At 47.9% G+C, this 26,546-nt stretch overlaps 1 protein-coding gene and 2 pseudogenes across 4 annotated transcripts in view; all 3 read right to left on the minus strand.

Moving 5' to 3' along the window:
• The window catches only part of LOC139268862 (solute carrier family 2, facilitated glucose transporter member 11-like), a 54,446-nt gene extending 35,834 nt beyond the window's left edge, over positions 1-18,612 (minus strand). For 3 of the 4 annotated variants that reach the window (XM_070887653.1, XM_070887649.1, XM_070887651.1), the window contains exons 1-3: positions 18,293-18,612; positions 14,016-14,114; positions 13,753-13,913 (exon numbers count right to left, since the gene is read on the minus strand). In XM_070887653.1, the coding sequence (XP_070743754.1) occupies positions 13,753-13,913; positions 14,016-14,114; positions 18,293-18,328 (296 nt within the window). In that variant the 5' untranslated portion in view covers positions 18,329-18,612. Of the gene's footprint in view, positions 1-13,752; positions 13,914-14,015; positions 14,115-16,338; positions 17,072-18,292 lie in introns of those variants that run through there. The other variant, XM_070887650.1, reaches the window with a different exon arrangement.
• Positions 18,613-19,385: 773 nt separating this feature from the next.
• Positions 19,386-19,624, minus strand: LOC139269974 (U2 spliceosomal RNA; annotated as a pseudogene).
• Positions 19,625-19,776: 152 nt separating this feature from the next.
• LOC139270021 (U2 spliceosomal RNA) lies at positions 19,777-20,007 on the minus strand (annotated as a pseudogene).
• Positions 20,008-26,546: the final 6,539 nt, after the last annotated feature.

Consider the following 26,546-nt stretch of genomic DNA (forward strand, 5'->3'; position numbering starts at 1 on the left):
ATTTGTATATTAATGCTCTGAGATCCCTTTGCTTCTCTACCCCAGTTAGATTCGTATTTTCCAAGTAATATTTTTCTTAACAAAATGTAATACCTCACATGTATGTGTTTTGAGTTTCATTTGCCAATTATATGCCCATTCATCAAGTTTATTAATGTCGTCTTGTAATTTGTGGCAGTCCTCCTCAGTATTGATTCCCCCCCCACCTCCATTTGGTGTCACCTGCAAATTTAGAAATTGTGTTGTTGATTCCAAAGTCTAAATTGTTCATATAAATTGAGCGGTTTTAGCATTGATCCTTGTGGAACACCACTTCCTACCTATGCCACTCTGAATAGCTACCCTTTACCCCTACTCTCTGCTTTCTGTCTTGAAGCCAGCTAGTTATCCATTCTGCTACTTGTCCCCCGACTCTGCATTCTCTGACCTTACTCATTAATCTATTATGTGGCACCTTATCGAAGACCTTTTGAAAATCTAGATAAATTACATCTACTTCATTTCCCTTGTCTACTTCCTGTTACCTCTTCAAAAAGTTCAGTGCGGTTGGTCAAGCAAGACTTTCCCTTTTGAAATCCACGCTGACTATTCATTATTATATTTTTGGTTTCTAGATGTTCTTCTATTTTTTCCTTTAGTAGAGATTCCATTATTTTTATCCTACCACCAATGTTAAGTTGACTGGTCTATAGTTTCCTGGACATGTTCTATCTCCCTTTTTAAATATAGGTATTACGTTAGCTATCCACCAGTCCTCTGGCACTATACCCTGTTCCAACAAATTATTAAGTATGTACAGTTATGCCTCTGCTATCTCTTCCCTAGATTCTTTTAAAATGCATGGATGTAATCCATCCAGACCAGGGGCTGGAAATTCTGTTCCGGCCATTTTGTGGAGTTATTCATAGTGGGGCGGTAAGTATAGCGCCCTATAAAGGTTTGCCCCTCTGTCCAGGAAATTTGTCCGAAATTTAGCTACATTGATTGGGGGCGCTAAATCAGGCGTTCCATACCCGTGCTCAGCCGCCCCAACCGAAAACTGCAGCACAAAAAAAAAAATCAAGTTTAATTGCGCATGCTAGGAGGCTCAGGATAGATCCCGAGCCCAGCCAAATACAAGTTTGCGCATGCGCAGTTCCACCAATGCACTTTGAGTAGAGTGGGAAAATGGAGGAGCAGGAAGGACGCCAAAGAGCATGCCGCTTCTCAGCCATGGCCGCTGAGGCACTGAAAAAGACTATAGAGAGGAGGTGGCCTGCCTTGCATCTTGCTGGAGGAAGGAGGCCCGTGCCAAGAGTATATCTAGGCAAAAGACACGAATAGCATCCCAAAAATTGACAAAGGGCTATTGTGGGGGGTGGGAAAATTAAAACAATCACTAAAGAAAAAAGTACTAGGCAAACTAATGGGACAAAAGCTGGACAAGTCCCCTGATGATGGCCTGCATCCTAGGGTCTTAAAAGAAGTGGCTGCAAAAATAGTGGATGCATTGGTTGTAATCTACCAAAATTCCCTGGATTCTGGAGAGGTTCCCAGTGGATTTGCAAACTGCAAACTGCAAATGTATCGCCCCTATTTAAGAAAGGAGGGAGACAGAAAGCAGGACACTATAGACCAGCTAGCCTAACATCTGTCATTGGGAAAATGCTGGAATCCATTATTAAGGATGTAGCAGCAGGACATTTAGAAAATCATAATGCAATCAAGAAGAGTCAGCATGGTTTTATGAAAGGGAAATCATGTTTGACAATTTGCTGGAGTTCTTTGAGGATGTAATGAGAAGGGTGGATAAAGGGGAACCAGTAGATGTGGTGTATTTGGATTTCCAGAAGGCATTCGATAAGGTGCTACATAAAAGATTACTGCACAAGAACAAGGGTTGAGGGTAATATATTAGCATGGATAGAGGATTGGCTAATTAACAGAAAACAGAGAGTCGTGACAAATGGGTAATTTTCAGGTTGGCAAACGGTAACTAGTGGGGTGCCACAGGGATTGGTGTTGGGGCCTCAACTATTTACAATCTGTATTAATGACTTGGATGAAGGGAGCGAGTGTAATGTAGCCAAATTTGCTGATGATACAAAGATAGGTGGGAAAGCAAGTTGTGAGGAGAATGCAAAGAATCTGCAAAGGGATATAGATAGGCTACGTGAGTGGGCAAAAAATTGACAGATGGAATATAATGTGGGAAAATGTGAGGTTATCCACTTTGGTAGGAAAAATGAAAAAGCAAATTATTTAACTGGGGAGAGATTACAAAATGCTATGGTACAGAAGGATCTAGGGGTCCTTGTACACGAAACTCAAAAAGTTAGCTTACAGGTACAGCAAGTAATTAGAAAAGCAAATGGAATTATGGCATTTATTGCATAGGGGATGGAGTATAAAAGTAAGAAGTCCTGCTACAACTGTACAGGGCATTGGTGAGACCACACCTGAAGTACATCGTACAGTATTGGTCTCCTTATTTAAGGAGGGATTTACTTGCATTGGAGGCAGTTCAGAGAAGGTTCACGGGGTTGATTCCTGAGATGAAAAGGGTTGTCATATGAAGAAAGACTGAGCAGGTTGGGCCTATACTCATTGGAGTTTAGAAGACTGAGAGGTGATCTTATTGAAACATTCACGATTCTGAGGGGGCTTGACAGGGTAGGTGCCAAAAGGATGTTTCCTCTCGTGGGGGAATCTAGAACTAGGGGGAATAGTTTCAGAATAAGGGGTCACCCATTTAAAACGGAAATGAGGAAGAATTTCTTATCTGAGGGTCGTGAATCTTTGGAATTCTCTACCCAGAGAACTGTGGAGGCTGGGTCTTTGAATATATTTAAGGTGGAGATAGATGGATTTTTGAGAGATAAAGGAGTCAAAGGTTATGGGGAAGTGGAGTTGAGGCCAAGATCAGATCAGACATGATCGTATTGAATGGCTGAGCAGGCTCGAGGGGCCAGATGGCCTACTTCTGCTCCTATTTCTTATGCTTCAGAGGATTTGAAGTGAGATAGCACAGGAGGTCTCTGCGAGAAGTTTAGCGACCTTACGAGGGTCGTCAGGGTAAGTACCCTTTACATTAATACACCAATGCCATGGTTGCAAAATCACTGTCTCACACAATGTAATGTCTTTGAAGAACCTGCCCCTTCTCCATGGCGTGGGCTTGTGAAGCCGCCTTAAAGCTGGAGGTTTAGTTCATCAGCCATGCCCTGCACATTCAGGCATCAAGGATAGTCTTGTCCCCTATTCATTCTCACACCTCCTCCCACAAGCCTTTGACTCTTGATATGCATTTGCCAAATGTCAGCCTGAGCCGCAATCCTAGATAGCGCTCACTTCCTCCCAACCTTCCCACATACTCAGGGCACAGCCACACAGATTATAATGCACATCTTTACACTTCCAGACAGTAGCAGCTACTCTACTATGGAAGGCACATGTGCCGCACGATGAGCTGCACACTCACTCACATCATCTTTAGTGTAGGCGAAATTGGCTCATAATTGCTGGGAGCAGCAGCGTGCCAGAGGAGGGGAGCCTGAGCTTCAGGACCTCACAGAGGTGGAACAGTGAGTATTGGCCCTCATGGGCACCACAGTTTGCATGGTGGCAGGCAGTGAAGCAGAACCCTCTATGGATAGTGATGGTCTGTGACTGGTATTTGCGATTTATGTGAGTTCCTCGACCCCGATATCAAGTGGCCTACCCGTTACGTATAGATGTCCAATGCCACCTTCCTCTTATCTCCCTGCCCCCACCCCTGCTGCTAACTGCACATCTGTTACTTTGTGATTACATATGATCGTCCAGAAGCACAGCAGCCTGCCCCTGAACCATCAACATCGGGCGATGGGGGAGATGATAAAGGAGGGACAATAGTGTGCTCACTGAGCGGGATATGCCATCAGTTCCACCGAGTGAGGACACCACATCGGTGGAGGAGGCTGAATTTGAGGGGTTTGAGGAGCCTGAGGCTCCTGGCCCCAGTGGCCTAAACAAGGCCCAGCGGGAGGGGAAGCTCAGAGGCCAGCTCTCCGGAGGGTGAGTCGGCCCAGGAGTCCCGTTGAGAGACAGGCAGACATGGACCTGGTAGCTATTCCAAGGAGACCACCCAAATGCACAGCGACCTCATGGGTGCATTGGAGAGGGTCCCGCACAGCATTGACGCACTTGCTGTGTGGCACGGAGGCTACCTCAAGCATTGCCTGCACACAAAGGGAGATGGACTCAATGAGCGCTAGTGGAATCCCAGAGGGGATGGCGCGTGCCATGGTTGACGTGGCAGCAGCAATCACTCAAGCCACGCAAGAACTTTGTGATGTGATGCTGTCAGTGATTGCTGACATAAACTCACAGACTGCTGCGTTTCAAGCTCAGTGTGTTCTGAGTTAGTCTCGGTGTGATGCCATGCAATCACTGACTACTGCCATCCTCTCTGTGTTCCCCACAGTCCAACGGGGAAGTGACGGTGCCAGAGCAGGCCAGCCAGTTGCACTCACATATTGTGCTCCGGATGCTGACGCTGTGTCCTGTGTGCGGGCAATGGGCCCCTGGAAATGGAAGGTGACAGCATTCCACCTCCCACCACTGCCACTCCACCTTTGCACCTGCCGCAGTCTACACCCGGGCCATCCCAGATTGCTGCCGTCGTTGCTGAGATGGTGGAGTCCGCAGCCGGGCCTTCCTGCTAGGCCACCTGTACTGTCTGCCCCACACACACAGCAGCCCTCAAGCAGTCTTGCTGTAGGCACTGAGGCCACATTGAGGAGGAGCACTAGGCGTGGGAGAGGGATAAAGGAAAGGGGTGGAAAATTTCAAGCGAAGTTTGACTGAGGACTTTGCCCACCATGGGCAGATGTACTCATCTTGTAAATAATGGATGTAAATATGTCATTGCATTGTTTGACACAACCTATTGGTTGTAGTGTGTGTACCTGAGATGCCATATAGATGCTGCTGTGGGATGACTAATGGAACTCCCCTTTGTCTATACATTCTTTCAGTTCATTGTGCTTGATGGTTTTTCTATGGGACATTGTGTTGTTTTGTTACTTGCTGGGGAGGGTTTTGGTTGTGGATTTGCGGCCACCACGTTGGTGTTGTATTGGCGTCTTGAGTATGCTTGTGAACATTATCGGAGATGTGGCATTATGGTGGCACATAGCGCAGTCAGTATTAGCTACATCCCTCATCTTCCTCCATTCAAGAGAGCCGATGCATTATGAGCTACTGACATGTGGCTCTGGCACCGGCAGCATTGCCACACTACCTCCACCATGGATGGTACTCCTTCTGGTGAGCCTGACCATTCGAGACCTCGCCAGGTCCTGTGCCTCGTTCTCCTCCTCCCCCCAATGTTATCCTACAGGCAGACCTGTAGCCTATGACATATCTCTCTCAGCACAGAAGTGCATCCTTCTCACACACCGCTCCCTCAGAGAGAGGTGAAATTATGAGCGTTGCTGCCTGTAACCTCGTGGGGGGTGAGGCCTCCTGACCAGACATCCACATCTCTCCTCATTCGTGGCCCTGCATGGCCAACAGCCCTTCTATCTTCATGTCACCTAACCACCGCATGAAATAGGTGATGATAGCGAACTAGTAATGAACCCATTAAATTATTTTACTTAAGTGGTAAGTACCCCGTAATGGCAGATCAGACATCTGAATTAAAGTGAGGGGTTCACGCAGTGTCTGGAGCACAAGCGTGCCGCTCAATATGCCCTCCGATTTATGCTCCTCCTCCCTCCCTTTCAGTATGCTCCAAATAACGCCAGTCAACCATGGGAATGACTGATTTTTTGGGCTTCACTTGGGGCGGAGATTAAATAAGCATTTCCACCTAATTTAGCGACCAGGGCGCTAGCAGGATCAAATTTCCCAGGGCGATGCTGGAAACTGGCCCCCTGGGCAGTCAGCATTTCAAGACCCATTACCGCCCCTCAGGGGCGCTAACAGAGGCGCAATCCACCGAATTTCCAGCCCCAGAGGTTTGATCCTTTTGCAGTTTCATTCGTTTACACACATTGAGGGTTATGGGGAGTGGGCAGGGAAGTGGAGCTGAGTCCATGATCAGATCAGCCATGATCTTATTGAATGGCGGAGCAGGCTCGAGGGGCCAAATGGCCTACTCCTGCTCCTATTTCTTATATTCTTATTACCTGGGCAGTAAGATTGCAGTTCTGCCTTTGAACTACCAGCAAGTAGTTCCATTTCAATGCAATATGTAGTTGTAGTCTGATTCACCAGTATTCAGAACTGCCTTGATCCTCTGCAATGGTGCCACTGTGACAACTTATGAAACGGCAAAACTCTGGTTGAGACCGAGGAAGGTCATTTTACATAGAAACCGTGTCACTAGTAACCGGGGTTCGCTGCCGGGGGTTCACGGACCCCCAGGACTCCCTGTCTCCACCACGCAGACAATTTTAACTCGATTCAATCCCCGAATGTTACAACATCGAGGGCACAGAATTTGACCTTCCACCCACCGAGTCACCCATGGACACCAGCACAGTAACACTTTGGTCCACAGCTCCGGCCCCGTACAGGAGGCACCGGAAACCACCACTTGGCCCCAGAGGCTCATGGTCATAGGCCCGCTGTGTTGCCAAGGAGACGGTGAGCGGTCTCAGCGGGCGCGTTCAGCTCGTGAGTAACAGACATGGGGAGAAGAGAGAGCCGTCAACACCATCGGTCTCACCAAGCTCCATGGCGGGCCACTAACAACACATCTCTCCGAACCTTGGAGACAGTCTCAACTGCATGATGAGTAAGTAACCACAAATAATAGTAGATTTGCAAAAGCAAAATACAGCAGATGCTGGAATCTGAAATAGATATACATGTTTAATTGAATAACTCATTTTATATGGAAACAAATATGTGTGTTGTGTTACAAGGGGATCTGTGGAATTTTGATAATGGGAGGAGGGCCTCAGAAACAAAACGGTTGAGAACCCCTGAGCTAGCAGACCATTCTTCATCACATCAGTTTCAACTGGATTTCAATTTATAGAATCAGGAGCAGCTCAGAATAGTGTTGAGACTGGGCTTATTTAACAGCGAGTGTGATTTCATACAGCTGTATCCGACAGGTAGACCACAGGCACAATCTGGCCCGTGACTTCCTTTCATTTGTCTCCTACTTCTCACCTTAAACACACAAAGGCCATTTCAAATAACCATAGTTTCACTGGGAGCTGAAATTAACTGGCTTTTTGCACTTATTCTAAGTCAAAGCTCGGTGACCAGTTTAGCAGCAGTCGTTTTAAACTCTCCGGGCCCGCAGGATTAGCAAAGGTTGCTCCCTCATTGGTGGATCTAGCCCAATCAGGGAAGCGACCTTTGGTCACAATCAGTCTCTGGCCCCAGGGGTGGAAAAAACTGTAGCTTTCAAACATCAGTCGATTGGAAAAACGATGTCATGTATTCAACTATCATTGTAACCCATGTATAAGCTGACCTAAGTTGTACACCTTGAGAACATTGACCACAAGGGGCGAACTTGTGGGAGACACTCCTAACCTGAACTTTCAGGCATAAAAGGAGAAGCTCCACCCATCTTCATCACTTGAGGTCTTGGTAATAAAGGTAACTGGTCAGAGAGTGACCTTCCTTCAAGTATGGGCCTTGCGTGCATTTATACTGTGTAGTAAGGACATATCATTGGCGACGAGAAACTGGGATTTAAACCACGCGAGCATGGCCACTAGCAGCACAGAAGAGAGGTACTGTGTTGGTGATGATTGGGACGACTTTATTGAGAGACTACAGCAAAGTTTTGTCACTAAGGAATGGTTGGGACAGGATTCGGCCGACAAATGCAGGGCTCATCTCCTGACGGTTTGTGGATCCAGAACATACTCCCTGATGAAGGACCTTCTAGCGCCAGAGAAGCCGGTGGACAAGACGTTCGAAGAGCTCAGTAAGTTGATCGAGGAACGCCTTAAAACGGCGAGCGGCATGCACATGGCGAGACACCGGCAGCGAGAAAGGCAAAGTGTTCCAGACTTCGTGGCAGATCTCCGGCGACTGGCGAGCCTATGTAAGTTCCCAGATGTATGCAGAGCGGAGATGCTGCGAGACTTTTTTTATTGAGGGCATCGGGCACACTGGGGTTTTCAGGAAACTGATTGAGACCAAAGACTTGACCTTGGAAGCGGCGGCTCTGATAGCCCAGACATTTACCTCAGGGGAGGAAGAGACCAGAATGATGTATGACAAAAATCTTGGCTCAAATGCGGAAAACGACCAGGAAGTCAACATTGTTAATGCGGCACACAGTTCTCTAGGCAGACAAGGGCAATCGCACATGCCCCAGCATGTAGTCGAACCCAAAGGGGGAATTCAACAGAGACAATGGCTAGCTGAATGGCGATTCATGCCATCACAATGGACAATGCGGCCAGTAATGGGGCCATCAACACCTGTTAATGGTGCGCTTAAGGACAGTCACAGAGACAGTCAGAGACGATCAACTGGTAATGGACCTTTTGTTTCCAACAATGGGGCCTCCAGCTCATGCTGGAGGTGTGGAGGCAAACACCCAGCCAGAGCTTGCAGGTATCAGCAATATACCTGCAGAAACTGCAACGTCAGCGGTCACTTGGCGCGTATGTGCAGGAAGCCTGCAGCCAGATTGATGTACGAGGACGACGGGTCCCATGTAAGCCCTACGAGACCAAATGAATACTGGGGGAAATCACTAGAAGCTGAAGTTCAGCGAGTTCATGTAGAGCACATATACAGTTCATATACCAGGACGCCACCGATAATGATGAAAGTGCTCCTCAATGGCATCCCAGTATTAATGGAGCTAGACACGGGGGCCAGCCAATCCCTGATGAGTATCAAACAGTTCGAAAGGTTGTGGGTGTTCAAGGCCAGGAGGCCAACATTATTGCCGATTGACGCACAGCTACGGACATATACAAAGGAGGTCATTCCGGTGCTCGGCAGCGCCACGGTAGTCGTGACCCACAAAGATTCGGAGAACAGGTTGCCACTCTGGATTGTCCCGGGGGACGGTCCCGCACTACTGAGGAGGAGTTGGCTTGCTGTCATGAACTGGAAATGGGGCGATGTCAATGCAATTTCTTCTGTGGAGCGAGTATCATGCTCACAGGTCCTGGACAAATTTGACTCATTATTTCAACCCGGCATCGGCACTTTTATGGGGGCCAAGGTAGTGATCCACATAAACCCGGATGCCAAGCCAGTACACCACAAGGCCAGAGCAGTGCTGTACGTGATGCGGGAAAAGATAGAAGGCGAATTGGACCGCCTGCTGAGGGAAGGCATCATCTCACCAGTCGAATTCAGTGACTGGGCGAGCCCGATCATGCCGGTGCTCAAGGCGAATGGGTCGGTCAGGATATGTGGCGATTACAAGGCCACCATCAATCGGGTGTCACTCCAAGACCAGTACCCACTACCAAGAGCAGAGGACCTCTTTGCGATGCTGTCCAGTGGCAAATTTTTTTCAAAATTGGACCTGACCTCAGCTTACATGTCCCAGGAGCTGGCGAGTGAGTCAAAGAAGCTGACCATCATCACGACACACAAGGGGTTGTTTGAGTATAACAGATATCCGTTCGGGATTCGTTCGGCCGCCGCGATCTTTCAGCGAAATATGGAAAGCCTCCTCAAGTCGATTCCAAGGACGGTGGTTTTTCATGACGACATCCTCATCACTGGTCGCGATACTGAAGAACACCTCCACAACCTGGAGGAGGTGCTAAGCAGACTAGACCGGGTAGGGCTGCGACTGAAAAAGGTAAAGTGCATCTTCTTAGCTCCAGAGGTAGAATTCCTGGGGAGGAGGGTAGCAGCAGACGGGATCAGACCTACTGTGTCCAAAACGGAAGCGATCCAGAGAGCACCCAGACCCCGCAACACGACGGAGCTGCGTTCGTTCCTGTGGCTCCTGAACTATTTTGGTAACTTTCTTCCCAAGTTGAGCACGCTGTTAGAGCCGCTACAAGTGCTCCTATGCAAAGGTCGTGATTGGGTCTGGGGGGACAGCCAGGAAAGGGCTTTTGATAGAGCACGCAATTTGTTGTGCTCCAACAAACTGTTAACACAAGTTTCTTACACAGGTCATATAACGTTAACGTGCGTCATCCTATGGGGTCGGGTGTGTGTTGCAGCATGTGAATGCCAATAGTCAGTTACAGCCGGTAGCTTATGCCTCCAGAAGTCTGTCCCAGGCAGAAAGAGGCTACGGGATGGTAGAAAGGGAAGCACTAGCATGTGTATATGCAGTAAAAAAAAATGCACCAGTACCTGTTTGGCAGGAAATTTGAGCTGGAGACAGATCACAAACCCCTAACGTCCCTTTCGGCCGACAACAAGGTCATAAATGCGAATGCATCGGCCCGCATACAGAGGTGGGCACTTATGTTAGCCGCCTATGACTACACAATTCGACACAGACCGGGCACTGAAAACTGCGCCGATGCACTCAGCAGGCTCCCACTAGCCACCACTGAGGCGGCAACTGAGCATGATGCTGAGATGGTCATGGCTGTTGAAGCTTTTGAAAGCGAAGGCTCACCTGTGACAGCCTTTCAGATTAAAGTCTGGATAAATAAAGACCTGCTACTGTCTTTAGTTAAGAAATGTGTCCTGAATGGGGACTGGGCAGCCACGTACGGGGCATGCCCTGAAGAATTTAAACCGTTTCATAGGCGCAAGGATGAACTCTCGATTCAGGCCGATTGCCTACTGTGGGGAAACCGAGTAGTCATGCCCCAGATGGGCAGAGAGGTGTTTATCAGAGAACTTCACAATGAGCACCCGGGCATTGTCATGATGAAGGCAAATGCCAGGTCACACGTTTGGCGGCCAGTGATAGATGCAGACCTGGAACTTTGTGTTCGCAGGTGCAACACGTGTGCTCAGCTGGGCAACGCACCCAGGGAAACCCCCCTTAGCCCCTGGCCCGCCAAGCCATGGTCACGCATCCATGCGGACCATGCAGGTCCTTTCATGGGAAAAATATTTTTGGTTGTAGTCGACGCCTACTCCAAATGGATTGAGTGTGCCATTTTAAATTCAAGCACATCCTCTGCCACGTTAGAAAGTCTACGAGCAATGTTCGCAGCCCATGGTCTCCCGGATGGCTTGGTCAGCGACAATGGCCCGTGCTTCACAAGCACTGAATTCCAGGACTTCATGGCAGGCAAAGAATCAGCCATGTCAGAACGGCACCGTTCAAGCCGGCCTCAAACGGCCAGGCGGAACGAGCAGTGCAGATAATCAAAACAGGAGATGCTCAGAATCCAAGGGGGTTCCCTACAAAGCCGCTTATCACGCCTCCTGTTGGCCAATAGATCCCGACCACACTCTCTCACAGGGGTTCCACCCACAGAGCTGCTAATGAAAAAGGATGCTCAAAACCACGTTACCCCTTATACACCCTACTATGAAAGAAATCGTTGAGAGCAGGCATCAGTCACAATGTGACTACCATGACAGGAATGTGAGGGCGCGATGTATTGATGTCAATGACCCTGTTTTTGTCCTTAATTACGCTGCAGGGCCCAAATGGTTTGCAGGCACTGTGATTGCCAAAGAGGGGAATAGGGTTTTGGTAGTTAAACTTACCAATGGACAAATCTGCCGCAAACACATGGATCAAACTAAAAGAAGGTTCAGCAACGCCATAGAAGAAGCAGAGGAAGAACATGACGTAGAGTTTACTCCACCACAGGTGACCGAACACCGGAACCAAGTGGAGGAGAGCCCAGTTACTGTGGGCAATCTGGACAGGCCTGAGGCACCGCAAACAGCAGACATTCAGGCCAGCGCCCAACAACCGGAGCCGCAACTCAGGCGCTCTACAAGAGAGCATAAACCACCAGAGAGACATAACCTGTGATCCCAATAAGACTTGGGGCGGGGGGGGAGGTGATGTCATGTATTCAACTATCATTGTAACCCATGTCTAAACTGACCTAAGTTGTACACCTTGAGAACATTGACCACAAGGGGGCGAATTTGTGGGAGACACTCCTAACCTGAACTTTTAGATATAAAAGGGGAAGCTCCACCCACCTTCATCACTTGAGGTCTTGGTAATAAAGGTAACTAGTCACAGAGTGACCTGCTCTCAAGTATGGGCCTCGTGTGCATTTATACTGTATAGTAAGGACATATCAGACGAGGCAGAAGATTAGAGGTAAGGGTGGGGGGGGGGGGAAAGATGAAAGTGAGGATGGGTGAAGAAGGTTGTGGGTCAGAATGGAGGGAAAGAAAGCGTTGCATTTATATAGTGCCTTTCACGACCACCAGATGTACCAAAGCGCTTTACAGCCACTGAAGTACTTGTTGAAGTATAGTCACTGCTGTAATGTACAAGATTACATGGAAAAGTAAGGGAGAAGGATGTGGGTGAGAATGGAGGGGAATGGATGGGAGTGAGGATGGAGGGAAAGGATGGGAGGATAGAATGGGGATGAGGACAGGTGGATGGGGTGAGAATGGAGGGAGAAGGATGCGGTGAGAATGGAGGGAGAGGCTGGAGGGAGAAGGATGGGGTGAGAATGGAGGGAGATGGACTGGTTTGAGGATGGTGGGGAGAGGGACAAAGCCTAAATGTTTTTACGTTGGGTGCTTGGAATTGTCGTGTAATAGGTCTCGCTACCCTCAACAATTCTTAACCCTTAATAATGACAACTCCATCCAAGCGCTGTCATATCTGGGGTGTCTCCTCTAACGGCTTGTTCACAATCTTGGACAGGCTAAAAGAAAAAGTGTCTCTTGCCTCTGGACTACAGCCTCTATCTCACTCGCTTATTCTCATCCTTTCCTATTTGCCTGTCGTTTATCAACACGGCTATGGTAAGTACTTCCCTGAACTTCTTTCCTTTTCTTCTAAGCTCTAAATATCGTTTTGTACCTTCACTGTGTTGGAATCAAGACTCATGGCATTGTCTCCTACTCCAGCTTTCTTTCCCAGGAACCCCAAACTATTGAACTACCTCCTTCCCTCCTCCAGTCGTCCCTTCCTCTTATAATTCTCGAGCTAGTCAAACCAAAGTTTAGTGTCAGACTAGCTGATATTCACTCCTGACACGTGAGCATTGGAATTTTTAATCTTCTCAATCGTTATTCCCTGATGCATCTCATCCACTGTTTTATTCTTTTCGGTCACATTGATGTCATAAGAACATAAGAATTAGGAACAGGAGTAGGCCATCTAGCCCCTCGAGCCTGCTCCGTCTTTCAATAAGATCATGGCTGATCTGGCCGTGGACTCAGCTCCACTTACCCGCCCTCTCCCCGTAACCCTTAATTCCCTTATTGGTTAAAAATCTATCCATCTGTGACTGCTTCACTGGATTTCTTTAAAAAAAAGACATTTTACTGAAACTCATGACAACACTGAGCACTTTTATATACAATCTGTTTGTGCTCAAAGTCCACTGAACTGCTGGTAAATGATTGGACAGGTTGTAAAAGACACGTTTCCAAAATTGTGGGGTCTTATTTCCACTTTCGACCCTGGTGTAAAATGGGCAATATCGAATTGTCCACCAATTGACACCCGACCTGATTTTTCCCTTCTATTGAAGTCAATGGAAATAAAAATGGAGAGAGCCGTAGAACGGGCTGCCGACTCGCTATCACTGCAGCACAAAGTCAAGATCTACCCTGCGGTTTATTCAAGTCCTGACCTGGACATGCCACTTCTTGGAAATGAATAGTCTGATTGTTGGTGTTTAACCCTGACATTCCCCCTGTAGTTCCTACCTTCCACACGTTATGGCCATGGGCCCAGCAATAAGTGCCCCGACCAATCCTCCAACAAAATAAGTGGCCACTGTGATGCTCCAGAGTAGTGTGATGACCCCGCTCTCCAGCTGCGTGCCATAGTGCTTAGTCCAGGTTTCATTGATAAATTTTTGGATGTACTGTCATTTTGAAGTAAAGAAAAATACGATTTAGTTTGAATTATGCCTTTACAAACGTGGAGACAACTGACCTTTTCAAATTGACCATTGCTCTGAACTCACAGTTGTTGGTGCATTGATGATTGTCAGGTTAAACCCATATTGGAAGGTGCCACCAATAGAGGCAGCAAAGATAGTTAGGAGCAGACCTCTGCTCTGCAGCTACAGGGGCACAAAGGAAATAGAAAAGAAGGATTACTTTCCAGCAAGGCATATGTACATTAAAGAAAAAAAGAGTTTAGAAATTGCGTAGCACCCCGTTTGGGGTGATAACTTTTGAGGGAAGCACAAAAGTATCGCCGGGCGCTACACACTTGATTCTGATGAGAACTTCCGGTTTAGTGCTCCAAGAGGGAAGTGGAGTGTTAAATCAAGTGCTACCACTTTCCTTAGAGTGCTAAAGGGAGTGAGAGGGGCAGTAGCGGCAGAGTGCTGCACAATGTTCCGTGCAGTGCTGCTGGTTTCACAGGTTCCTTCCCTCCCTTAAAGGGAAGGGCCAATGCTGGATTCATTGGAGGCTAAGGCTGGGAATGGTCGTCAATGGCACCTGTGATATGCGCAGAGCAGCCCCAAGCACCCCATGGGCTGGATTTTCAGCTCTGGTCATTTCGGGGCAGTAATGGCAGCGAGGCGGTAAAGTTTGCACCCGGGAACAGTTTGCGCCTCAATCAGCAAAATTCGGCAACTGGGCCCCGAGTGTGGGGTGGAGTGCTAATGGAGGCATTGCACACCTCTCGTAGGGCGCTCGGTCAGCTGAGCAAGCGAAAATCCCGAGCTAAACAGCCGGCCTCGGAGCGCTCGGAGAGGCCTAGGGAGAAAAGAAAACTTGGAAAAAAGCACAAAACATTCCAAATAAATAGCACGCCACCACCACATAAATCGCAAAAAAAACCATTCGCACTTACCTGAGACCAACATTACTTACCTCACTGCAGCCACTTTCACAGGCGGTCCCAGCATGGAGCACTACGGATCGGGCAGCAGCCAAAAATCGAGCCGGTGTCGCAATCAGGGGCTCGCCTCTTCCAGGCGGTAATGCTCCGCACTCCGCTGAAACCGGCACCAAAAATCCCGGCAGGGCGCTGGAAGCTGGCTGCCTGCCCGGAAGAGCTTACTACTGTCATTGCCGCCCCTCCGGGGAGAAAACACAGGCGGCAACAAGCCGGAAATCCAGCCTTAAGAGTGCAGGGCTGATCAATCGCGGGCTGGAAACATTTTTGCTCCGGGACAAACAGATCCAACGACAACAACAACTTGTATTTAAATAGTGCCTTTAAATGTCCCAACATTTCCAACATAATCTGTTACTTTAGATTTCCAGAATATCTGTTTTTCAGCTTCCTCAGTCCACTTGTCGTGTACCTCTGCTCCATTTTAACTTCTTTCTTCTGAAAACCTAAATCCTTTCATATCGTGACACAATACATTGCTAGAAATTCAGTTAAAGGGCACTTAAGGTGTTAATATCACCCGGGCACTAAATTTAGCGCCGGATGATTTTTAGCACCTGGCCCAGCAAAATTCAATTTCAGTGCCCCGAGAGTGGAGTGGAGCACTAAGGGAAACATTCCACACTTCTCCTGGGACGCTAGACCGGATACGCAACTGAAGATCCCGCGCTAAGGAGCTGGCTTCGTAGCGCACTGAGAGGCCTCCCTGCAAAAAAAAAACAGCCCAAAATTCACAAAAAAAACATTCCCTATACATTACTCACCCCAAATAAAGTAAAATCACAAAAAAAAAATCCAGAAATCAATCACACTTACCTGATTATGATCATGCCTTCATTCCCTTAGCGTCCTCGGACAGCTCCGCAAGCCAGGCTTTCTCTGGTGAGGTCACCACAGATTGCTAAGGGTGGCGAGCAAACCAAGGTTCCACGTCGCTACTGGGGACGTTGCTGGGCGATACTCCTCAGCGCCGCAGGTAACTGCACACTGAAGTTGTCGAGCAGCACTACTGTCGACGCTTGCTGACGCTAACCCTTTAGCGCTATCCACCCGAACTTTTCGCCCATTGAGTCTCCACAGTGAGCATCATCCATGAAACTTCACGTTATACAAGTTCTTTATGCCAACACGTAGCACCTTGAATGTGCACTTACCAGAACCAGGATGTTATCGGAAACCTTCCATGATCAGAATTGGGAAAATAAATCAAAAAGAAACAAACTTCGCTCCATTCACATATACCCAGTACCCGTTCCCAGCTAACTATACTCAGTACCTGTTCCCGGCTAACTAAAATCACAGTGGACTAACTAATCCATCCCTGAGAAGTGACTGAGCATTTGGAGTCCATTTCCAGAAGAAATTTTGCTGATTCAATCAAAAACCTTGTGCTATTTTACTCTTTCAACTGAAGTAAAAGATATTTAAACCCTCACCAGCTTGCTCAACATCTGTGCTATCGGAGTCTTCAGCCCGTCAGGTACTGCAGTGGTCAGTGATACTAGCCAATCTGTTTATTCAGTGATGTTTTAAATATACATCTACACATGCTACGGTCACATGGTAAAAATTCCAGCTCAATGATGGCTTGATCATCTATTCAGCATTTCACAGAAGGTTGACTCATTAATTATTTTTCACTAGCTAGTTCTTCTGTGCAGTAACATTGAAAGTTACCCATTTGCTACTAGCCATAGGACTGCCACTGGCATAACACTGGAAAATTGCCTGTGAATCACTCTCAGCTCGCTCTGTCCTTGTCCTTGACACCCAAAAATGGGAGGGGGTATTTAAACACTGTGGGGTAGAAATTCGGTCGCATAGCGCCCCTGGAAAGGGCCGGACAGGGGCGCTAAAGGAGTCGGAGCCGCGAGTGCCGGCACTCATGCCACTCGGCACATTCAGTGTGCCGGTGTTGGCGGTGCTGACCAGGATCGCCCGAGAGCATTGAGTCAGTGTGCAACGTCCCCTGTTTCGACAGCATTTTGATATTCGGTTGCAGTGGCACCCATAGTGCCCTGTGATAACAGCGCCTTTGAAAGCTGGCATGCAGAACTTTCCCGGGATGCTAAGGAAGGAATGACTGGAAAAGTTAATATAGCGCTGATTTATTTTTGCGATTCACCTGTATTTGCGGAGAGTAATTTATCGGGAATGTTTTTTGTCCCGATTTTTTTTTTCCAGGCCTCTCTTAGGGTGCTGAGGCCAGCTCCTTCGCAACGGATTTTCAGTTGCTCACCCGGCCTAGCGCCCTAAGAGAGGTGTGGAACGTCTCCCTTAGCGCTCCACTCCACTCTCGGGGCGCAGCAACAGAATTTTTTGGCTGTTGTCGCAAACAATTTCCGGCGCAAAATTTACCGTCCCGCGGCCATTAGCGGCCTAAGTAGCCCCAACCTAATTTCCACCCCTATGCATACAATGGAAATACATCATCTGACATATTTCCTGTCATTTGCACTATAGTAACATTGGATACCTGGGATATCTGCTCTTTGATGGTGTCCCGAGTTACTATGGACCTTTACATTTTATATGGACAGGAAGCCTGTGTAACCAATCACAGATGGGCAATGTTGTCAAACAATTGAATTAAAAAATAAATGAAAAGCAACAGCAGATCCCTGGCAAGTTAGGCTATGATATATAGGCCTCCATGACCTGTTGCTAGTGGGTTGGGTCTACCTGGAAAATTCAAATGACCCTCCGGGTTGATGGTGCGTACTTGTGGTGAGCACCAATATAATTGCTGAATGGAAGGTCTCGGTCAATTCCTTTCAATGACTGAAGAATGGGCCGGGCTCCTGGATCCCGTAGAAAGCTTGTACAATGTACAGCAGAAAAATCTGGTGTTTTCAGTAACGTACGTTCCAAGTGACCTTTCTGCATACCGCATTCCTTCCACACGTGAAAATCTTGTTATTTTAATGTAATTTATTGATAGTAACCACGGCTCTTCCACCATCTTCACTGTCAGTTATTTACGCAAAGCTCTACCAGTAACAGTGTGCAAGTAACTTACCAGCCCTGTCTATAAATATTTTTAGTAGAAGGTCAAGATTCAAAAGGACAGGACAGCATCAAGGTTGAAAAGAGTAGGAGAGAAGATGAGGTAAAGCAGGCTTTCTTACTCAAGCAAGAGCTGAATGACCTGTTCCATAAAGACAAAACAACAAATGGTCACTTTGCAATAATCTGTGTATCTTTGTCCAGCTACAATGGGGAGCAAAAATATTGGTAGGGGGAAAAAAACAGAAAATGTAAAATTATTAGCCGGTAAAACCAACTAAGTCATGGAGCAAAATTCAACAAACTGTAATTGAAAATGCAGAAAACAATTCAATCATTTTACCAGTAACTTAAACTGTTATTTCACTTTAAGACCCCTCCTACCATCTCTCGTTTCAAGCCTCCATACTTCCAGCCCATTATCCAATCGGTCCATGGACCCCAGTTTGTGAATCACTGGGCTAGGAGAAGTGAGGGAAGTTGCAGAAGCAGTTGATCAGATGTTCTCAATCTTAGTGACAAAGAAGTCCATGAGCTTCTCACACTTGCTGGTGGAGATGAAGGGGCCGAAATTGCTCCTCTCCTTAAGGCTTGTTACCACCGCAAATCGGCGGTCACATTGCGGAGTGGAGTGGCCGCTGACATTTCATGGAATGGCCACTGCTAGCCCAATTGCCCTCCCGAGTTTTACTGGCGGTGCCCCGATCTCCTTCCACGCCCCACCCCACCCCACCCCACCGCTCCGCTGCTGCCGATCCGTCTTAAGCGAGTCATCATGCGCATCGCCGGTCATCTTCGGCTCGCCTGGCGGTGACAAAACAAGCCTTTTCCCGGTGGTCCAGTGAGGTTGTGGCCTTCTGCAGCAGCGGTGCGGCTTCCCTTAAAGGGGAGGATGCACTGCCGCTGCCGCCATGTTTTTTTTTGTTGGTCGACTGCCATGTTAGCCCTACAATTATGCCCCCGGGTTCGGCCGGGCCGCTAACAGGCCGCTTGGCACCCCCTCTTGGGTGCCAGGCCGCAAATCTCCCTGGTGGCTCAGTGGCCCGAAGTTTAAAAATCGCGGAGGCTCTCCCCTTTAAGTGAAGGGGAGCGCTGTGGTGACGCGTCGCCGTGATGACTCCACTTCGCATCCAACTTCCGCCCCTCAGTTGCTGTCATCGCTGCGTTTCCGCCCCTCCGGTGTTGTCACTGCCCCGTTATGATCGAGTTCCGGATGCATGGGAAGAAAACCCAACAAAGAGCCGAATGTGATGCAAGAGTTACCTGAACCACAGCTGCAGTGGGAGCGCTCCATTTTGGGCAGGGGGAAATTTCTACCCCGAGGGTGGAAGAGACAGGGGAGAGGGATTTAACAAGATGGTTTGCAGTAGAGAAAAGAAGCCAGGGATTATCTTTGCATGCTCGGATGATTGTGGAATGAAGAGAGGAGTAGAACCTGATAGTGCTTCATGTGGTCCAGCCAGATCTGGTGTTGAATGGCTACTGCACCGTTCCTGGAAGTACTGCAATACCAGGTTCGTGCCATGGAGGTGGATGGGTCAGGTCTCCCACACACCTCCGTGGAGGTGGATGGGTCAAGCCACCCCACCCACCTCCTGTTTCCAAAAAAGCAAGCATATACCTTCCTGATCCAGGGAGAACCACCCGGAGGTCATGGTGGCTACTCCCCTGTCAGGTCAGTTACGCATGATCTTAGCCAAAAGGCCGAGAAGCAGTAATTTTTTTATTTTTTTTTTATTTTATTTTTTTTATTTTTTATAAATTCGTAGCCAATCGTTTCCAATTCTTTGTCAAGTCACAAACGCCAGAGGTCACCCTGCACCAGTCAAGGATCACTCTGCGCCAATGCTCTTAGCCAAAAGGCCTAGAGCCACTGCACCGTTCCTGGAAGTACTGCAATACCAGGTTCGTGCCATGGAGGTGGATGGGTCAGGTCCCCCACACACCTCCGTGGAGGTGGATGGGTCAAGCCATCCCACCCACCTCCTGTTTACAAAAATGTAAGCATATACCTTCCTGACCAGGGAGGAACCACCCGGAAGTCATGGTGGCTGGTCAGGTTAGTTATGCAGATCTTAGCCAAAAGGCCGAGAAGCAGTAATAGTTGATCCAGTGGCAGAGTCCATAGGTTCGACGTTGGGAGGGGTGAGTGAGACGGGGAGGAGGTAGGAAAGATTAGCCTCCAGTGGGCGCGCGCTGGCTGGGAAGGTTGGCGAGTGAGTAGGATGTGGGGCAGTTGGGGTTGCTGCCCATAAGGAGGATGCCAAGAGAGGCACAGAGGGAAGTTGCAGGCTTATTTAAAAGGGGGTCAAGCCTGGGATGGCAGCAGGAGCGTAGGAAGGTCGAGGAGTGCTGAAGGGTTTAGGTCGGGATTTGTGAGGGCAGAGTAACCAGAGAGGGAAAATGAAAGGAGGCATGACAGACAACAGGAGCGAGTGGTCTCAGAGGGGTAAAGAGAAAAGAAGAAAAAAGTGGAAATAGAAGTGATGAGCTCAGGTCTGAAGCAGCAGCCAAAACGTGCACATGAATGGTTGCCAAGGGGCAGCATGTAGATGAGAACTAGGATGGGGCCAAGGATATAACCATAGGGGACACCAGAGGTAATGGTGGAGGATGAGAGATGCAATTGCAGGAGATTGTCTGGTTATGATTGGATAGGTAATAGCGGAACAAAGCTAGGGCAGTCCCACTTAGCTGGACAACAGAGCAGAGGCGCTGGAGAAGGATGATGTGATTAACCATGTTTAAAATCTACTGAAATAAAGATAAGGAGGAATAGTGCACCACGGCCACAATCGCAGAGGATGTCATTTTCAACCTTGATTAGGGACGAAACATGATCGGAGAGCTTCAACAATGGAGTTGTGGAAAAGGTGGAAAACAGGAATGGAGCCAATGGACATTGTCTTCTACTCCACAGCTACAAATAACATACAGTGTATTTTGGAATGCAGACGTTAGCTGTTGGGAATTGCAGGCAACAGAAACTGCACAATGCCTCCTCTTCACACCTACAGCTGCTCTGCCAGTTGGGTTATGTGTATCTATGAATACTGCTAATCCTTCCATTGCTCCTTTTCTTCATTCAAAAAAAAAATCACAAAATAATTCTGGATGAGGAAAGTTATTTGGCTCGACTGGAATCAAGTGTTGATTCCTCTCTGTGTGAAGAATGATTTCTTGATATCATTCCTACATTTGAATCTATGTCATTCTCTCCTTCACTGGCAATCTTCCTTGTGACTTTTCTCTGCACTAGCCCCAGCACATCAGTAGCTCATCGTGCCTCAGTGACTAGTACTGCACAAAGGACTCAAAGTGTGCTCTGAGCAGCAGACTCTTCACAACTTGCTCGGACAAAAAATGCCTCGAATTTCCTTATGAAATCTGGCCACTTCTGGGAGGTGGTGGTCTGGCAAAGGACCGTTGCCATGGTACGGGTGAAGAAAAGAATCTGCTTCAACTCGTGGCAGAAAGTAACATGTATTTTCACGTGTTTAAGAGGCACCAAGATGAAAGGCAGTTAATATACTAAATGGGAGGAATGTTCCCTGGAGACAAAACACTAAGAGAATAATTCGCTTGCTTAGGTAATCGGAAAACAGCTAACACCCATTGTGTTGGAAAGCCCATTGATTACTGTAAAGGGATAAAAAGAGAGGCTTTTGGCAGGGAATACAATTATATGACAGCTGAGAAAGATTTTGCGGGAAAAATTTGCGTCGTTTGAGCCTCCCGTTAGCGCCCCCGGGAGTTTAGCAGCGCGCTAGCCAGTAGCGCCCGCTCTGATTGATAGTGCCCCGGGCCGCTGTGCCGGTGATCATCACCGTGTGCAGTCATCCATTTTCGCCCCGAAGCGAAAGTTCAGTAGCGTCCCGTGAGGCTGCCGCGGACAAATCAGTGCAGATCATGGGGTCCGTACCACAATCCTGCAGCCCAGCACTCCGCCTGTGTGCTGGGCTGCTGCCATGGCACCCCGCTCCCTGGTGGTCTAGCGATGGCCCCTTCTCACTCCTGCAGCTTGGCCCTCCCCTTTATTGAAAAGGGGAATTCCCTGTCCTCCTGCCAGCACTACGCACCCCTCCACATAGCACTGGAAAATTTGCGTTGCTTAGCGCCTTGGTCCTGCCCCCAAGAGAAAGTGCTACGTGAGATTTTGCGCTCCACTTCCTCTCGGGAGAGCTAAGCCCAATTTAGCTCCTGGCAGGGGACTACTGCGCCAGGCGCAGGAACTCCCGTCGCTCGGCGGTTACCGTCCCCATGCAATTTTGCCCCTTTTGGCAAGTCAAAACTTCTGGAGGAACAGTTAGAAGACATCTTAAGTAAGTATGACCTACTTATATGTCCTTACAAACTACCGCCCCATCTCCAACCTCCCTTTCCTCTCCAAAGTCCTTGAACATGTTATCGCCTCCTAAATCCATGCCCACCTTTCCCGCAATTCCATGTATGAATCCCTCCAATCTGGTTTCCGCACCTGCCACAATACCGAAATGGCTCTAATCAAAGTCACAAATTACATCCTTTGTGACTGACAAAGGCAAACTATCCCTACTCGTCCTTCTTGACTTGTCTGCAGCCTTTGACACGGTTGACAACTCTATCCTTTTCCAACACCTCTCCATCGTCATCCAGCTGGGTGGGACTGCACTTGACTGGTCCATTCTTAGCTATCTAGTCGTAGTCAGAGAATCACCTTCAACGACTTCACTTCCCGCCCCCGCCTCGTTCCTCTGGTGTCCCCCAAGGATCTATCCTTGACTCCCTCCTATTTCTCATCTACATGTTGCCCCTTAGCGACATCATCCGAAAACACTGCATCAGTTTCCACATGTATGTTGATAACACCCAGCTCTACCTCACTACCACTTTTCTCAACCGCACCTTGGTCTCTAAATTGTCAGACTGCTTGTCCGACATCCAATTCTGGATGAGCGGAAACTTTCTCCAATTGATTACTGGGAAGACCGAAGCCATTGTTTTCAGTCCCCACCACAAGCTCCGTTCCCTAGCCACTGACTCCATTCCTCTCCCCCACTTCTGTCTGAGGCTGAACCAGACTGTCCGCATCCTTGGTGTCATAGTAAACCCTAAAATGAACTTCTGACCACATATCCGCAGCATAACTAAGACTGCCTATTTCCACCTCCGTAACATCGCCTGACTTCACCCTCAGCTCATCCGCTTCTGAAGCCCTCATCCATGCCTTTGTTACCTCTAGACTATTCCAACGCACTTGCGGCTGGCCTCCCACATTCTACTCTATGGGAAATTGCGATGATCCAAAACTCAGCTGCCTGTGTCCTAACTCTCACTAAGTCCAGCTCACCCATCATCCCTGTGCTTGCTAACCTACATTGGCTCCCGGTTAAGCAATGCCTAGATTTTAAAATTCACATCCTTGTTTTGAAATCCTTCCATGGCCTCGCCCCTCGCTATCTCTGTAATATCCTTCAGCCTCACAACCCCCCGCCCCCCCACCCCGAGATGTCTGCGCTCCTTTAATTCTGCTCGCTTGAGAAGTCCTGATTATAATCGCTTAACCATTGGTGGCCGTGCCTTCTGTTGCCTAGGCTCCAAGCTCTGGAATTCCCTGCCTCAACCTCTCTGCCTCTCTTACCTCTCTTTCTATACAGTATAAATGCACATGAGGCCCATGCTTGAGAGAAGGTCAGTCTGTGACCTGTCTTTTATTTCATTGCACTCAAGTGATGGAAGTGGGTGGAGCTTCCCCTTTTATATCTGAAGGTCTAGGTTAGGAGTGTCTCCCACAAGTTCACCACCTAATGGTCAGTGTTCTCACAGTGTACAACTTAGGTCAGATTATACATGGGTTACAATGCTGGATGAATACATGACACTTTCCTCCTTCAAGACATTCCTTAAAACCTACCTCTTTGACCGAACTTTTGGTTACCTGTCCTAATTTCTCCTTATGTGGCACGTGTCAAATTTTTCAATCTCATAATACTCCTGTGAAGCGCCTTAGGATGTTTCACTACATTAAAGGCACCATATGAATACAATTTACTGTTGTTGTTGTATGGTAATGCAATGGAATGTGTTTTTATTTTGTATCATGAGCAGATAAATTTTATTGATTGAACTAAGTGAATTTCACGTCCTGTGATACCATGCAGTCTAACAAATTGTAACAGCTTTGCCTCGCCAAGTGTTTGTTTGGTCTACCTTTAGTGAGATTGAAGAAGTACACGTGTAAAAGTGACAAATATCTAGTCACAAGAGGTTACTGTTACACCCCCAGGGACAAGCAGAAATAGGCCAATGTGAGGCAACTTCCACAAAGCAAGATGATCAGATCATTTACAAGAGCAACTGATGTCAATAAATCCAAGAAGATGACACACTCAAATTTGTTAAATATGGAAAAAAAATTATTGCTGTACTGACCAGTTTATAGCTAATATTTTGTTGATAGTTTTGTGTCATCAAAGCCTTAGCACCAAATCCTGAAATATAAGCCAGTTCTGAAACTTCCTAACATCTACTTCGGGAGTTCGAAAAGTTCAGGGTTCCGGGGGGTCCGGGAGGCCAGAGAGGTCGGTGAGTTCGGGAGGTCGGTGAGTTCGTAAGTATCTCTCTTTTCTCTTTTTCTTTTTAATTAGATTTTAAACTAGGTAAGTCTAACTAGAGGGATGGCAGGGCAGCTCAGTCCTGTGGCGGGCACATCCTGCAGCATGTGGGAAGTCCTGGACGCTTCACGCGGCTTAGACAACCATGTGTGCAGGAGGTGTCTCCAGCTTCAACTACTCGAGATCCGCATTTCGGAGCCTGAGCAGCAGCTGGAGTCAATACGATGCTTCTACGAGGCTGAGAGCTATGTGGTGTAAGGTTACACATTTTCCAGAAAGCACAGAACGAGGCCACGAACTAAACATTAATTAAGTTGATTTAATACAGGCTCTTGGGATGAACTGGCCAAAGGGAGAAAAGGGCGCCAGCCTGGGGCAGGTGGTGACTCATCAGCAATTCAGGACAATCTCTGCGGTTGAGGACCAGACTAGTTTTATGCATGAAAACAATGGGGTTGTTACATTTCATATAAACTAACTGAAGAGGCCCTGAACTGATTGGCCAGAGGGGGAAAAACAAATCTCTCTGGCGACTCCAAGTCTGCAAGGAACCAGAACAACAAAGCGACCCCACCAGGTGTACATTTTTGGAGAATGAGGTAGTTAAGATGAAGAGTTACCATTTGCCCTGTAGACTCCATTTGCAAATTGGGGACATCCAGGTCCATCATTGCAGTCAGTCAAATAAGATTACCACAAACAACGTATTGATCCAAACACATTATCGGAAACCGCAGTTCAGCGGGGGATTATTCATAACGTGGATCTAAATATGCGAGCTAGAAGTAGCTCAGAGTGCGTGGTACAGAAGCGAAGTGAAGTACGGAATGGATATGGAAGGAACAGAACTGAAGAGAATGACCAGAAGAGGAAACAACCGGTTAAGGAACCAATGACCACGAACCTACAATGTACGATTACAGCTACGAACCGGACAAGTGATTGTATGTCTTCAGTCAATTCGCTCAGGAGCCTAGTTCTGTAGTTTTTAGTTCGTTTTTGTGTAATAAAACTGACAACTGGGGTAAGCCTAATTTTTGTGCCATGTGTCGTCCTTTTTCCTGTAATTCCCGAGGTCTACGAATCAAGGTAGAGTGTAAAACAAGCACCCGACAGAAATTGGTGACCGCGGCAAGACCTCGGCGTTTGGAATAGGATCACGGACACAAAACAAGGGCAAGGAACCCTAGGGAGGATTGGTTAAGTCTCAGGTCGGCTAAGGTTGTCGAAGTATTTCTCAAAGGTGGCTAGAGAGACCAGAAGAGAAACAACCTCAGAAAGGCAGGAGTAGCCTCGGGTCGATTAGGGTAGCCACCGAGAAAGTCGCAGGTAGTCTGCAAAGGGGTCTCTAGGGCGACTAGGACTAGAGTAATCTCAGTTGACTAGGGTAGTCACACAGAAAAGTCAGTAGTAGTCACGGGTAATCTGCGAAGGGGTCTCAGGGAGGCCAAGGGTGATCTCAAGGGTGACTAGGGGACCAGGAGAGAAACAGTCTCTGACAGGCCGGAGTAGTCTCGGGTCGACTAGGGTAGCCACAGAGAGAAGCCTGAGTAACAGTAACCGCAAGTCACTGTGAGGTGGTCTCAGGAGGCCAAGGTAGTCAGGGGAAATTTCTCAGCCAGAGGCACTAGAAATGGACTCACTGCAGCAAAATGCGGTCGAGCCCGTGGCTAAGAGCAGTCATAGGAAGTCCATGGGGGCTAAGGTAGCTGCATATATATGCAACAAACTGGACATTTCAGAGCCATGGGCGTGGACATGTTGCACTCTGGGGATCTGCAGAAAAAAGCGGCAGAATGGACAGTCAGTAGTAACCACAAAGGGTCAAAAGAGAAGGCGATTTGGCTCATGTGCCTGCAAAAGCAGACACAACTATTAAGAGAAAATGTAGGACAGCTGGAGGAGGAGAATTAAAAAGTTAAGAGGCGAGATAGAAACATAGAAAATAGAAAGAAAGGCAGGACCAGGGTATGAAGGAAGAAATGGTGCATAATCACTTCGAGTATTTGCAGTGCCAGGTGACCAAGTGTAAAAAGCAGCAACAA

Source organism: Pristiophorus japonicus, chromosome 8, assembly GCF_044704955.1.
Source record: "Pristiophorus japonicus isolate sPriJap1 chromosome 8, sPriJap1.hap1, whole genome shotgun sequence".
Lineage (NCBI taxonomy): Eukaryota > Metazoa > Chordata > Chondrichthyes > Pristiophoridae > Pristiophorus > Pristiophorus japonicus.